Below are 15,849 nucleotides of genomic sequence, written 5' to 3'. Positions count from 1 at the left end.
TAATTGGCTGCTGACAAAATTAACCCCAGTCTGTTTGTATGTTAGGGAATTTAGACTGTAATCTCCAATAGGGCAGGTTCTGATATGAGTGACAAACGTTCTCTGTACAGCGCTGCGGAATTGGTGGCACTATGTAAGTAAATGGTGATGATGATGATTTAGTTGCACTTATTTATAACCAGTTTCGGACCATACCTAAGAGGTGTGCTGTGATTTTAATATTACAGCAGCAGTGACATATGTGTAATTACCCTATAACATGGGACATGTTGTGTTATTTTATGGTGGAGATTCCATTGCTGCTTATGTAGCACGCGGACATTGCTCCATGCACATTGCTGGCAATTACGGTAGAAATTCCGCTCACAACATAGTGGTGTGAGGGAATATGAGCGGAAAACCTACCTCTATATGTCTGATTATTAGCCTACAGTAAAGGTTAAGTAGGTTAATAATCAAAGTAGGTTACAGTAGGTTCATAATCAAACATATAGAGGTAGGTTCTCAGGAACGTCTGTAAGGACAATTCACTGCAGAGACTGGACAGATGTGTAGGTATGTTGTACCGCTGTGTTCTGATAACTGATACCAGAATATGTTACATGGTATATGACACATTGTTATTTTGCTTGTGATATCTGCAGCAATTTAGAGTTTATAAATAATATCATTGTATTCAGGCTTCTCTATCTGGAATATTTCATTTTAAAAGCAAGAATACATCAAGTGTTTGGACTGCATACCAATAGACAATGTTAATGTATTGCTTTGTACACGCTTGAATATTTTTACCAAACACGTTGTTTTATCCTTCTGGTGCCTTAGATTTTTCCACCAAGGCCTTTATATCATCCTGACCAAGCTGTTTATTGTATTGCTTTTACACCCACCATATTTATTTATTATTGTTTATTTTAATCTATCAGTGTGTTTTTGGACAATGGGAGGAAGCTGGAGCACCTGAATAAAGGAGAACATGCAATCACCATACAGATGACCCCAGCGTTGTGAGGCAGCAATGCTAACAACTGTGCTGTGTTCTGTGCCCATAGTGGGCTACCTTGGGCTGAGTCACTGGAGCCCATGCATTTTTTTTCCTTCAAACTATTCCTAATAGGCTGCTGAGTCGGGTCTTGCACCCCAGGCTAAAATTTGCCAGCCCTTCCCTGGATACAACTGTATCCTTAAGGCATCTATTGGTCATATCCAACTGAAACAAAACTATATGTCTCAGCCTGGATGATATAAAGCTGAGCCTGTGCTTTACAGCTCCTTTATCTGTAATTGGAAAGGCTGAATCTCTCTTAGTGCTAGGACTCATTAAGATGAAAACAAGAAGACATTTCACTTACTGGGAGGTCTGTTGACTGACAGGTTTTTGAAGTGGCTGCCTTTTATCACTTCTGTGGAAAGTCTGCCGGTGGTGGCATTATAAAGCAGGCCGATGAGGATTTCTGGAGCTGAGCCGTGGACCAGAGACTGACAGGAAGACGTGCTCTCTGTACATGACACTTCTGACATGCTCATCTGGGAATCACAGCCCTGGAAACACAAATACAGCTTATTGCAAATCCTTACTCAGAACTAACATAGAGTTGTTTCAAATAAACAAAAATAGAGGCAGGAAATCCAAGTGTAGTATGTGTTGGGACAGGGGCTGCATAGTGTTAAAGTAACGGCAGCCATTTTGTTGGCTGTACCAATATTCATGAGAGTGGTCTGGAAAGTAAGGATAATGTAGAATTTATGTCAAGTGTTTAATTGTAAAAATGTTGGTTTCTGGCCATGGATGTATACACTTTATATTATGTGTCCTGAATGCACCCCAATGAAAGTGATAAATAAAATAACTTACGGGGTGAAATGTGGGCCTTTTGTGTAGTACAAAAGCTCTAAATCCCCTCAGGGAATGCCTGCAGGTCTGCCCCATCACCACTGCTTGTACTTATTTTAATTCATCACGTGAAAAACAACATCTTGTTAATGAGATTTTGGCTTGTAGATCAGCACATATTTTTGACTAGGTATCCCATACAGAGTTCTCTATGGCAATCCCAAAAACGGTTTGTTGTTTAATGGCTGATTGGCCTCTGTCGGCCTCCAGACCCGCTAATATGGAAACACAAGCTGAAGTCACTGCACGTTATGCACTATACCGAGTCCGCTGTGACACACAGTAAGACGCTCAGTGGATGGTGGAGACCTCTGTTACATTATTAGGCTGAGCAGGCACATGAATGTGGGCACAGTGTGCTGTGTAGACCAGTCTGAAATCTACCACAGGGTAAGTAAACAACATTATCCTTGGCACGCCTCGTTTCACATGTCAAACAATGGTTGATATATTACTTACAGCACAGAGGTTGTGCCAGCACTTTTATCATTATTATTAAGGCACCATTTTGTGCTGGCAGCTCATTTCCCGGACCCTTCCCTTCTCACTATCCTGGCACTATTTTGGATCTTTACCCCCAGATGTCCTATAATACCTCTCCTTACAATAAATAGTTTTTATAAAGCTTTGTAGCTCCACTTGCTTTAGCTTCACTTGTACTTTTTAGATTTAGTCTTCTATGTTTTTGGAACATCAATTTTCCTGGCGTTTACCCCATGTCTTATCAAGGCTCCAGTAATCCTGGTTTGAAAGAGCACCTTATGCCTACACCCAAGGAGGCAGCCATTTTGTAGAGTAAACCAATGATCATGGGAACGCAGTCTATAAGATGCCCCAGTGACATCATAAATATGCTGCATTCCTATAAAACGAATAAGCATACAAAATGGCCACCTCTACTGTGTCTAGGTGACAGATGCCCTTGAATACTTGATACCCCTTAAATGTAAGATATTATATATATGAGATATGTATATTTTGCATTAGTTGCATATGAATGAATTGGGTGCAGAGCTTTGTGTCAGCTTGTAGGGGCAACACTGTGCTCTTCACCCAATTGCTGTACACTGCAACTGGGTGTAACCTAAACTGCTACATTTCTGTATATTACATTCTACATAGCAGATCAAACTATAGCTTATTGATGATGGAGAAGACGATCTGCTGCAGCACACGTGGAAAACATCCCTTTTCCTGGACCCTAACATGTTGCTCTTGTTAACTCAAGGAGACTTATTATATTACACTACTATAAAGGTGTTAGAATGAATGCAGAGAAATGGACTGAGAGTCAAAAGGCAGAATACATAAACTGATGGCCTGTGTAGTCTGACTCAACATAGATACCAGATGTACAGATATACACCTAATGATGCTGATATATGGGAAGTGGAACAAACATAGCCTCTGATGTGAATGAAGCAAATTGCTCTGATTATGAAATGGTGACCCTAAATTGTTCATATGGCAATTAACCTTGATAAAATCCCATTAGGGAAGTACATCAACAATAACTTCTCAAACAATTAGGCCAATCACGGCCAACCTTCAGATGTGCAGCCCATTACGTCTAATTTCAAGAATTAAAATACAGCCCTAAAACGATCAAAATGCCCTCCCTTGGTCAAAAATGTCACCACAATCACTCCGTCCATTCCTCTCAGTCCTCTGCACATACCTCTCAGTCCTTCACATATGTCAGACAGACACATACCTCTCAGACCTCTGCACATACCTCTCAGTCCTCTGCACATACCTCTCAGTCCTCTGCACACACCTCTCAGACCTCTGCACACACCTCTCAGACCTCTGCACACACATCTCAGTCCTCTGCACACACCTCTCAGTCCTCTGCACACACCTCTCAGTCCTCTGCACACACCTCTCAGTCCTCTGAACACACCTCTCAGTCCTCTGCACACACCTCTCAGTCCTCTGCACACACCTCTCAGTCCTCTGCACACACCTCTCAGTCCTCTGCACATACCTCTCAGTCCTCTGCACATACCTCTCAGTCCTCTGCACACACCTCTCAGTCCTCTGAACACACCTCTCAGTCCTCTGCACACACCTCTCAGTCCTCTGCACATACCTCTCAGTCCTCTGCACATACCTCTCAGTCCTCTGCACACACCTCTCAGTCCTCTGCACACACCTCTCAGACCTCTGCACATACCTCTCAGTCCTCTGCACATACCTCTCAGTCCTCTGCACACACCTCTCAGACCTCTGCACACACCTCTCAGACCTCTGCACACACATCTCAGTCCTCTGCACACACCTCTCAGTCCTCTGCACACACCTCTCAGTCCTCTGCACACACCTCTCAGTCCTCTGCACACACCTCTCAGTCCTCTGCACACACCTCTCAGTCCTCTGCACACACCTCTCAGTCCTCTGCACATACCTCTCAGACCTCTGCACATACCTCTCAGTCCTCTGCACATACCTCTCAGACCTTCACATATGTCAGACAGACACATACCTCTCAGTCCTCTGCACATACCTCTCAGACCTTCACACACCTCTCAGTCCTCTGCACACACCTCTCAGACCTTCACACACCTCTCAGTCCTCTGTACATACCTCTCAGTCCTCTGCACATACCTCTCAGTCCTCTGCACATACCTCTCAGACCTTCACACATGTCAGACAGACACATACCTCTCAGTCCTCTGCACATACCTCTCAGTCCTCTGCACATACCTCTCAGTCCTCTGCACATACCTCTCAGACCTTCACACATGTCAGACAGACACATACCTCTCAGACCTCTGCACATACCACAGAGACCTCCCCACATATACAACCCAGAATTTCACAAATGTCACTGAAACTTCCCTACTCACTAGCTAATCTAGTGGCCTTTAGTAACAATACATACCTCTAGTCCAGCAGCCAGCAGAGGAGGCAGAGTATGTGTCGCAGAATAAGCTGCAATCCCTACTCTTCCTCCAATCGGTTGTGCTGGGTGACCTCCCTGCAGTGTGCAGAGGAGGTCACGTGACCCAGAAGCCATTCTGACTTATTCTGTCCTTTATAAGACAGTAGAGAATGAGTCAGAGCGGAGGACATCACTGGGGGCCGCAAGCAACGTCTCATGCTGGACCGCCTGTTGCCCATCGCTGATTTAATGGACAACAGGCGGTAAAATTATTTTTCAAATTAATTTAGTTTTTAAGCAGAGCAATTAATAAACTAATTTTAAAAAAACACTTCAAATAGCTATCTTTATAAGATTTGCATTAAATACATCACAAAATAATATTTTTTATTATAAAGATTGAAGTAACCACAGCTGTCATCTAATCACACTCCAAAAACATACTGGTAAGTTAATTGGCTGCTATTAAATTGCCCTTAGTCTCTCTCTCTGTCTATCTGTCTGTGTGTGTGTTAGGGAATTTAGATTGTAAGGTCCAATGGGGCAGGACTGATGTGAGTGAGTTCTCTGTATAGTGCTGCAGAACTAATGGCGCTATATAAAGAACTGATGATGATTATGATGATACAAATATCTCCAGGAAAAACTTCAGAGAGCTATCGACAATAGAGCACACAGGAAGAAGGAGTCAGAGCGGGATTTGATGGAAGAGATGCCCTTATTAGAACATCTGAACAGTATATATAGAGAAGCTGCTTTCAAGAGTCATATGAACGTTATATATATTAATATTGTTATATTAATAATCTTAAGCCAGGAACAAATAATTATATGATACTACTGAATAAAAAATATCTTAAAAAAATCACTTAAATGTAGGTAAAAAAATATGTATCTAAATAGATAACTGACGTTAAAAACAAAATAAGTAATATCCAAAGAAAACTGAGGTTATTTACAACAAGACATTAAAAGGACCAATCTCATACGGTGGTCCCTCATCTGCAAAACAAAGACCACATTTATTTCTTCTTAGTTTCTGAAACCAAATAAATGCTAGACCAATAGAGACATGAAAGGATTATAAAGTAACTTTTTACATATTAGATTATATATTTTGAATTCTACATATTATTGAGCTCACTCATTAAGGAAAGCAAGTAAAAAAATGAGTTATTTTCTCCTGGACCAAACCATGTTACAATGTCAGGGGTGAATATTAGTTTATTATTGTTTCATGTAGCACACAAATACTTGATACTTATTTACACTGAAATTTAAAGTTGATCTAGGACATGCTCTACCCCAACTATAAATCTGTCCCCACATTTTAAATTTACCTCCCCCTCCAATGCAACATGGTTTTGCTCAGGTGCAAAGTTAATCATTTTTTTTGCTTTCTTTTCCTTAATGGATCAGGCCCAATATGCTCATTCTATCCCTTTGGAAACATTAAGAATATCCACAGAAGTTTGTCACATGCTCTCTTAGTAATATTAATCTGTGCTATGATTTAAGATTTTAAAATTCTGCCCAGGTGAAACGCTCCCTTCAATTGGTAATAAGCAGAATGTTACGATCTTTGCTCCCAATGATACCAGCTAAGTTACTGCAAGACAATCCACATTCCAAGCTGCGAGTTACCGGCGGGTTTGAAAAGTGGAGATGTTGCCTATAGCAACCAATCAGATTCTAGCTTTCATTTGTAAAATGTAGTAAAAAAGTTATAACTACAATCTGATTGGTTGCTATAGGCAACATCTCCACTTTTCAAACCTGCCGGAAACTCGCAGCTTGATACATTTACCCCCAAGGTCTTCTGGTTTCCAGAGTATGCACATCTTCCTTCTCCCCAGCCCTCCTAACAACCAATCAGATTTCACTGAAGGGGAGGAAATCGTGTGCTATTAACAGTACTTTATCTATTAAGTATTTTATATAATGCTTACATATTATGCAGTGCTTTACAGAGAATAATTCATCAGTCACATCACTCCCTGCCCCAGTGAAGTTCACAATCTAAATTCCCTAACACACACCCATACGTATACACTAGCTTAGTTTTGTCAGAAGTCAATGTAACCTACCACTATGTCTTTGGAGTGTGGAAGGAAACCAAACACATGAAGGAAAGCCACACAAACACAGGGAGAACATACAAACTCCACACAGATAGGTCCCTAGTTGGAATCGAATACATGACCATAGAGCTGTGAGATAGCAATACTAACCATTATGCCAGCATTGCCTTCATTTGAAGTTCATGTTCCCTATGGCTGCAATCAATAGAAAGAGGGAAGTACGTATTTAATAGAAGCCTCCAGAAATCCAAATCCATAATAAGGTCTTAGAAATGGATTGGCACCAAGGAGGGGGTCTCGCTAGTGCAAATGAAATAGTGGGCATACTGTATAGTGCCCTCCAGAAAGGGTGCCACAAAAAAGAAGATTGCACTGTATAGTAGTAGGGCTCTTTTAATTATATAGAGATGCATGATGGTACTGATAAATACAGGGTCTGACATGTCTCCTATACAAGTCTCTTCCCAGACTTTTCACGACTGGCATTAGACATGCAGTAAAGACACTAATTAAGCCTGGTAACTGGGAATCTTTCTGAAAAGTAATACACAGGAATAATGTACCTTTCTCCAAATTGATTACCTTTTCCAATAGCCATAAACATCTTCAATCTACAATTTCTTGTATCATTTCCCTTAATGGAACACTGTATGCTAAGACACAATATGAATGAGTTTTATCCATAATATGAGTCACTAAACAGGAAACATGCTCCTAACAACAAGCTTTGTCTATCACTTGACATTGTTAGACACAAGAGACAGGAAGTGTCAGTCAGAGCAGATATCACAATAACCCCAGAAATACAATAACACCCGGTGCCCAACATCATAATACTTATAGTTCTTTCTCTTCCACACAAACATCATTAGTATTCTAAGCCTGGTGACCTTCTCACACTTTCTCCATCCACAGACCATTTTATTAATACCTCTCATAATATCGACCAAATGGCCATACATTCCTATGTATAACCTTCTGATGTTGCTGAACACCACGCAATTATATAGCTACATCCTTCTGATCAGGTTTTTATCTCATCTATCGTATCTGGTGATATTTTTCTAGCCTTGAAACAAAGCAATCTATTGTGAGCTCAGTGACATGCGGAGCTTTAAAGGAAACCGTGTCCACGGGGTGCTTGGCTAATCTTACCTCAACACTTTCCATAAATTATTCAGAGTGTGGCTTTCATTTGATGTGGCTACTATAGCTCCACTGCCTAGATGTTTAGATTAGAGACCAACCTGACTGTCACTGAGCCTCTTTCTACTTGTAAAAAAAGACTTTGTGACTTATTAATGGGTATAAATACAGTATATGTTATTGCTCTGCCTAATGCTGGTGAAAATAATCACACAATTCTATGAGGAGAAAAAAGGCTTTGTTGATTGCTGTCATAATAAATATTATACAGTATATCAGACTAGCATGCATTGACGAATTATGTGTGACATTATTATATGTGCACGGTTACCCACCTACAAACCCATCACTTTACCCTGGGTGACCAGCAGCTCCCTCACACAGGAAGCTGCCATCCAGTCATGTGTGTAGAGTAGGCAGCACTTAATACAGGAATAACCAATGACTGACTTACTCTATGAGATGTCAATATATACAGGTATATGACCTAACTGACAACGGATGGTGTGGTCCTAAGAATAGTGTACAAGTCAGCAAAGGGACATCTTCTTTGATCATACTATAGGAGACATATGCACCTCTGTGTTGGACATTGTGAGCTATACAAGGTCATTGAAGAAGACCCGGGGTAGAGTAATTCACATTGCTGATTTCGATGTAGAGAGAAAGTTGCACTGTTCTTGTATAGCAACAGGAGATTTCGGTCAGTACTAAGAGGGGTCATGGTGTTTTGCGAAATGATGGGAACAATACAATATCTTCTTGCAGGCAGACTAGGGTGCAACTACTTAAAATGTGATTAAAATCAGACCCTGGTCTACTAGATTTACAAAACGCTAGAGGTCTAACCCCACAAACAAACACACCAGTCATAATTGTCCCTACCATGCATGGGCACTCAGTATAAAGGTACAAGTGAAATTAACAACAAGGAGATTCCCAGGCAGGTGAACTGGAACTGGATTCCATCACTGCCTTGTGGCGGTCTGTGGAAAAAGCCCAGTAGCCTCCATGCCTCAGATTTCCCAGCATCATAAACTAGCATCATAGTGAGCGATATACAGCAAACTACTAGAAGCTAAACCTTTGCTTTTCACTACTGTGGTTATAGGGAACCATCAGATACATATATATTTATATAAATTCTTGTAAGTAATTCATTCTTGTCACCCTAGGAGGTCATGTTCTGGATGCCAGGTCTATGTTGAGTCATTCATTCATCTGATTTGAATGTGCTACCATAAAGTAAACTTAAGGTTTGGCATAAAACATTTAGGTTAAATTCAAATAGGAGCAAACTTTCCTCGGTGTTCAGAGGTGCACATTTTATGCTCATCATGGTAAGAATTCACCTGTAAATTTTCTGCACACCTCTATGGGACATGAGGAAAAATAAGCAGAGTCTCCATCTTCAACATTGCGCCAGTGAGTCTCCGCGGACTGTTCCTGAGGCACATTGAGATTAATTGAATCTCCCCTCTTAGTATAATTAAATGGTTTAACCCCAATTATTTAAATAAAAGGTCCTGACCCTCTTTCCCCTGACCACTAGCTTCTTCTCTTTACATATCATCATCATCACCATTTATTTATATAGCGCCACTAATTCCACAGCACTGTACAGAGAACTCATTCACACTAGTCCCTGCCCCATTGGAGCTTACACTCTAAATTCCCTAACATACACACACACACACACACACACACACACAGACTAGGGTCAATTTTTTTGATAGCAATTAACCTACTATTATATTTTTGGAGTGTGGGAGGAAACCGGAGCACCCGGAGGAAACCCACGCAAACATGGGGAGAACATACAAACTCCACACAGATAAGGCCATGGTCGGGAATTGGACTCATGACCCCAGCGCTGTGAGGCTGAAGTGCTTACCACTTTACCACCGTGATGCCCAACATAACGTGGGGTTGTTGGCTGGAATATTCTCATTCTGGTGCCCCTGGGACTATTTAGTTTGCCCACAAAATACTCTATAACCTGCATTTATTGTAAGGCTAATTCCTTACCAATCTAAAATTGTAAACGTTGTTTTGTAGTAGAATTCGGCGACATACTAGAAGAACGTATGTCTCTCCAATGGCTTCAAGGAAGAAATCCTCACTGCATCTCACGTGGTCCTTACTTAAATGTTAGTCTCGTTATTAGACCCCCTCCCTGGGAGCATCTTACTCAGCCGAATCGAAGAAACACAACAGCACAGGAAACATTTCCTGCTTTCAATTATTTTACCTAATTCCACCTGAAAATATTTTTTGTTCAATAAAAAGCCTATAATCCCGTACTGAGTCCTGGATTTGGTACATGCTCAGTTTTCATTATAGTTTCCTCCAAATGAAGTACCTGTTATAATGCATTCCTGTACTACTTGGACGTACAGTATAAGGTACATTAAACATTAGCTCTGTTGAAATCTATTTACCTTACATAGTACAAGAGCAGACTTGGTACAGATGTAACACATCAAATTCATAAAGCGACTTGAGCATTGCAGGAAAGAGATATTTTATTAAATGATACCTGCTGCAAAATCAGCCACAGACACAGTGCTAGGTTTATACAATAAGTAGAATTGTTAGTTGGAAAAAAATCAAACATTAGGATCTAGTACAAGATTACTGTTAAAGGCGACTGGTGTATGTTCCTAGCAACTACTTAAAATATAAATCAGATTGCTAAAGCCTGTGTTTTATATGCCCCATAATCTGCCGCTGCATTATTCATACATAAATCAATTATAGAAAAATGGATCTGAATGTAGGACAGGGATATTTGATTACAACAATGCAAAAGAATGTTATGTGAAATGTGAACACTTATAAATATTGCAAAATAAATCGGATCAAACAATATATGAGATGTAAACAGGGTTAAAGGGAACACTCTGATGTTTAGTTATTGAAATCCAGAATAACTTTAAAACCGTGGAATTCAGCAGGAAGATAAAAGCCTACAATCCAGTAAGACAGGAATGAACATCCAGGGGCCGATTCATTAAAGCTCGAAAAAACAAACGTAAATTGCGTTTTTGTTTTAAAACGCAGGTAATTCAGGCAAATGCACGTCTGTATTCAACTACAAGAGGATCTGAAGAAACATGTTTGTTCATTTAAATAAAAAGAGGTAATACACTATGTTCTTCCTTCTATATTTGTATTATGACTACTCAAACAATATTTAAGGACTTGTTGGAGAATTCATACATTGATTATATGGCCATACCTGTCTTGAAGGATGACAGTATATGATTACATGCAGTTTAAAGTCCTAATTCAAGTAAGCGAATTCACAAAGGGGGAGTGTCCCAGAAAATAATACTGAGACATGCTACATTATTTTTTGGCATAAAGTGTTTCGCCATGTTTTGTACAGTAAGAGCAGTTAAGGGGGGAGGGTCTGTGTGCACCTGGGCAAAACCATGTTGCATTGGAGGGGGAGGTAAATTTAAAATGTGGGGACAGGTTTATAGTTGGAGTAGGACATGTCCTAGATCAACTTTAAATTTCAGTGTAAAAATAGAGCTATCCAGTATTTGTGTGCTAGATGAAAAAACAGCCAGTATTTAACTTATGTGCACAATAATAAACTAATTTGCACCCCCTGCATTGTACCATGGTTTGTCCTGAAGAACATTTACTCCTTTTTTTGACTTACTTTCCTTAATGACTCAGACCCAGTATGTCTGTGGAATCCCTACCTGGATGAAACAACACATGCTGGTATCTTCACGCTGGATGAATTGACTATTTTTAAGGAACATTGACATTTACTTGGAATATCACCATTTATTTATTTGTATTTCATTTTCGTGTCAGATTTATTTATTGTAGAGCGCCCACCAATGCAATAACACCTTGTATGTATAACTAATGTTTATGTTTTGTGTTTGGTGAAGGCCCTGTTTTTGTTCTAAAGGCAGTCACATGTTTGGAGTGCTCCAAATTGTATAAACTTTCCTTGTTTCATTGATCTGAAGAAATGTCTCTTGTTGAATACGGGTCTAGGAGCGCTCTATGGACAGACAACACGCTGCAGGATATGACCAATACATATGTGGAATATAATGTTCCAGTAGAACGCACAGGAAAAACCCTGTTCACAATATAATCATTAATGATAACATTTTATTTTACGTCGTTTTTCTTTTAATTTCTTTTTTCAATGAAATACATTTATCATGATGTTATTAATGTCTACTTTACATAAGATGTATTTTTAGAGTTGATCCTGATTGCAAACACATGTTCTAGCATATATACACAGCCGTCAACACTATCACTCGGCACTTGCACCAGACCTGTAGGGGGCGCGAGTGATACAACAGAAATGCACGTACCTGAGAGATACCCAAAGCTTGAATCGAATGCAGCTGCGAGAGCTCTAGCTTGGCACGTCCTTACTGTACACTGACTACCCTCTCCATTTTGCCCATGAAATCGTAGGCTGTTGTAAGGGTCCTCTGCACTCGAAGATGCATTAGATGTTCTTGTGTTCACTGGCGTATAGTCCGTTTCTGGCCGTGCGCAGTGTGATTTTAAGCAACATACGGCACATATCAGCATATATGTTCCTTAATTAATCACGCCCCAGTGTCTTTAATGGTTGGATAATAAATATGTGCTTTGAAATGCTGACACTTGTTAATGGAATGCGCCGCTTACTGCGGTAAATTTCATATTTAAATTTCATCTTCAATACTCTATTCAGACATCATTTATAAAAGTGATCAGTTATCCACTTACAGAAAAATATCAGCTGACAGTGTATGATCCCCCAATCTGTGGTTCACAAAGGGTTGTGCCGCAGCCTCACAGCGCAGGGGTCATGGGTTCGATTCCAACCAGTGCCCTATCTATGTGGAGATGGTATGTTCTCCCTATACTCCAAAAATATTCTGGTAGGTAAAAGGGTCATTCCACATAAAATTAACACAATTTTAGAAGAAGATCTACTTTATATTCTCTAATTTCAATTAAAGTATAAAAAATGCTGCCATTGGTGTAAAGAAAACCCCCAAATCTCAGGCTGACATGTGCACTGGTCTTGAAGTTATATGCCTTTAGAGTTGCACTTTCTTAACAAAAAACCTGCTTTTAACGCTTTTTAAATTGCACTGTAACTCACCTGATTGAGCTAGAGAGTTGGGCAAGATCTCATTTCAAACCTCTTTTTTTTATGGGCTTTCATATGATATATAACACAGAATCATGTTTCGAAAAAATAAAAATATAAATTTTTTAAAATTACAATTTTGACTTTCTCAAGAAGCCATATTTGAAATTTTTTTGAAAAACATCTCAAAAATTATTCACACTGTTGTTGATAAATCCCAAAAGTTTTATTTTGAGATTATGACGGGATCGCAGATGCATATAAAATGCTTATTAATCAAATACATAAATGCAATGCGGTCTATATGTGTGTCCCACATATTTTAACGTGATAAACACAGTATAAATGCCAGTGTGCCGGTAGCCATCGCAAGGTGTGTATTGATTACATTAGTACTGTTCTCCGGTGCCCCCCGTAATGCACCCCTGTAGCGACTGCGGAGGATGACGAGTGCTAATGTTATTTCCTGTTACCTAATGAGTCACATACAGGTTTCTCTACAGAAATCATTTTGAAATGTAAATGTGATTTCCGTTATTGACAGAGGATGAGCTTCAGTTGTAAGTTTATCTACTGAAGGCCTAACATGAGATTTTTAGTTTGAGTTCAAGCATAGCCCTCTGTATAGTCTTTTGGACTAAGTGGATTTGGTACATATTATTTACCAGCTAAAAGAAAGCTCAGTGCTTCATGCCCGGAACACTTGCCATTTGGGTATGGGAAAAAAATGGATTTCTTTTTCCCATAAATAGGATTTCTTCCTGCAGACGACTTTATTTTATTGGCTTATACACGTCATTCTGCAACTTTTACTAATGTTTTCTTTCTGTGGCCCATGTTATGCCATGAGGTTGTTTCATTTGTTGGTGGATATGGCCCATACTGGCCTCAGGATACCGCTGTATCCAGTCCATAGAGCACAGCAGAGCAACAAAGCTAAAGAACTGATGCTATACAGACATTTCTGAAAGGCAAACAAGGAAGCTAGACATGGAAATATAATAAAAGGAAATGTACAAACCAATAAAACCCACCAGTTATTATTCTAGTCTTTAGAAGTGTCCACAATTCATTGTGCTTCCTAAAAATGTCCCATCATGTGACCAAGATCCCCTTACCATGTGCCCTGTGGCACATTATTTACTAATATCCTTATGCAGATGCATTAACAGTTGTAGGTAATATGTAAAAGATACTTTCAACATTATTCATTGCATAATATATGTAGATATTTCTATAACTTAACAGAAGATCAGACAAAGGCTGGCTGGGCTGGAGATCAGGGGGGGCATCTGGTCCCATCGTGGGCTACCTTGGGTGGGTCACTGGGCTACATGCATTTTTTTCCTTTAAAATGTTCCTAATAGTCCGCTGAGCCCAGTCTCGCCCGCCAAGCTAAAATTTGCCATCCAGCTACTGACGTCAAATATTTATAATGACATTTGATATTGATATTTTTCAGCAGGTAATGGAAATGTTTTCCTTTTAAATATTTACTTCTGAATGTGTTTGGAAGCAAGTTTAGTTTGAATTAATAATTCATTAACAATAAATAATAATGAATAATGGTTGCTATTTGTTTATGTTTTCTCCAGCAACATAATAACCGCTGTTTAACAAATATCAGTTTATGTTACAGTCCTCTAAATCTCATTCCACTCGCTCTCCGTCTAAGATGGGAAACCTGAAAAGAACAGAGCTGTGGGCCTACTCTACTGACAGGTTCACCCTGAGGGGCTGCAGGGAGAATCTGCTGTTCAGAGCAACCTAGTGCAGTGCATTATTTCTAACAAGTTCTGTTTTAAAACTATTAGTTTCAGATTGCTCAGCTCAGGGAACTTTAGATTACATAGGTCTTCTTTTCAGGGCACGGATTCCTTTACATATCAAGTTGCAGTCAATTCACAAGCCTGCCAGCAATATTATGCACTGTATTTTTTGGTACCAGGATCAGAAGACTGTTTTCTTCAATGGAAGGAGGATTGCATATAGCCCCCTTCATTTATCTGCCCTCCTGCACCCTCCTGCTGCAAATTGATATTGGGTTGTGACCAACAATGTGGGACAAATATTTAAACAATAATCTTAACTCTTTGCTTTTTCGTGATTTTAGTATTTAAAGTAACAAATAACAGAAGTTGTTAAACGTATGTTTCAAAACGGTCCGACATTATTCCTTTGAATAAATCCCAGCAGCTTTATTTTAAATCGTAAGAAGAAAAAGAAGTTGGATGTGTGAAATGTATGTTATATGAAGCTGATAGGAACCTCATATCACTACACTGCTTCTTCCACTACAACACTCTGAATGTTTATCAATATCGCCACAATTTATCAAGAAAATATTAGTGATACTCTGCAGACCCAGTTATACAGGGCTGTAATGCCTGATCCGGTTACCCAACTTGCACATGCGCAGTGGAACTGAAAGCCAACATGTGGACTTTGAGTACCACCAATGTAGGAAAAAAAAGTATAAAGTTTAGAAAATAATTACTTTTGATTAAAAACAATTTTTTTAAGAAATTAAACAAATCTTAATTCAATAAAAAAATCAAAGAATAAAGTATTTTTTAAAAAATAAATAAATAAAGAATGTAATCTTTTATTGCCATCCTGAAATGGAGATAACGGTACAGGTATTGCTGCATGGGGAAGCCGTCACCAGCAAATCATTATGCCAACAGAGATTACCGCCATTGATAGAAGCGTT

The 15,849-nt window shown here is 39.4% G+C and overlaps 1 protein-coding gene across 4 annotated transcripts in view; it reads right to left on the bottom strand.

The window, feature by feature from the left end:
* SYT14 (synaptotagmin 14) overlaps window positions 1–15,849 on the bottom strand; it is a 154,707-nt gene that overhangs the window by 28,838 nt on the left and 110,020 nt on the right. For all 4 annotated transcript variants that reach the window (XR_012689795.1, XM_075204195.1, XM_075204194.1 and 1 more), the window contains one exon: window positions 1,353–1,542. Coding sequence is in view for 3 of the 4 variants with exons in the window: in XM_075204195.1 (XP_075060296.1) it covers window positions 1,353–1,542 (190 nt within the window). In the remaining variant the exon portion in view is untranslated. The remainder of the gene's footprint in view (window positions 1–1,352; window positions 1,543–15,849) is intronic.

Source organism: Mixophyes fleayi, chromosome 3, assembly GCF_038048845.1.
Source record: "Mixophyes fleayi isolate aMixFle1 chromosome 3, aMixFle1.hap1, whole genome shotgun sequence".
Lineage (NCBI taxonomy): Eukaryota > Metazoa > Chordata > Amphibia > Anura > Limnodynastidae > Mixophyes > Mixophyes fleayi.
This window is presented reverse-complemented; position numbering and strand designations above follow the sequence as displayed.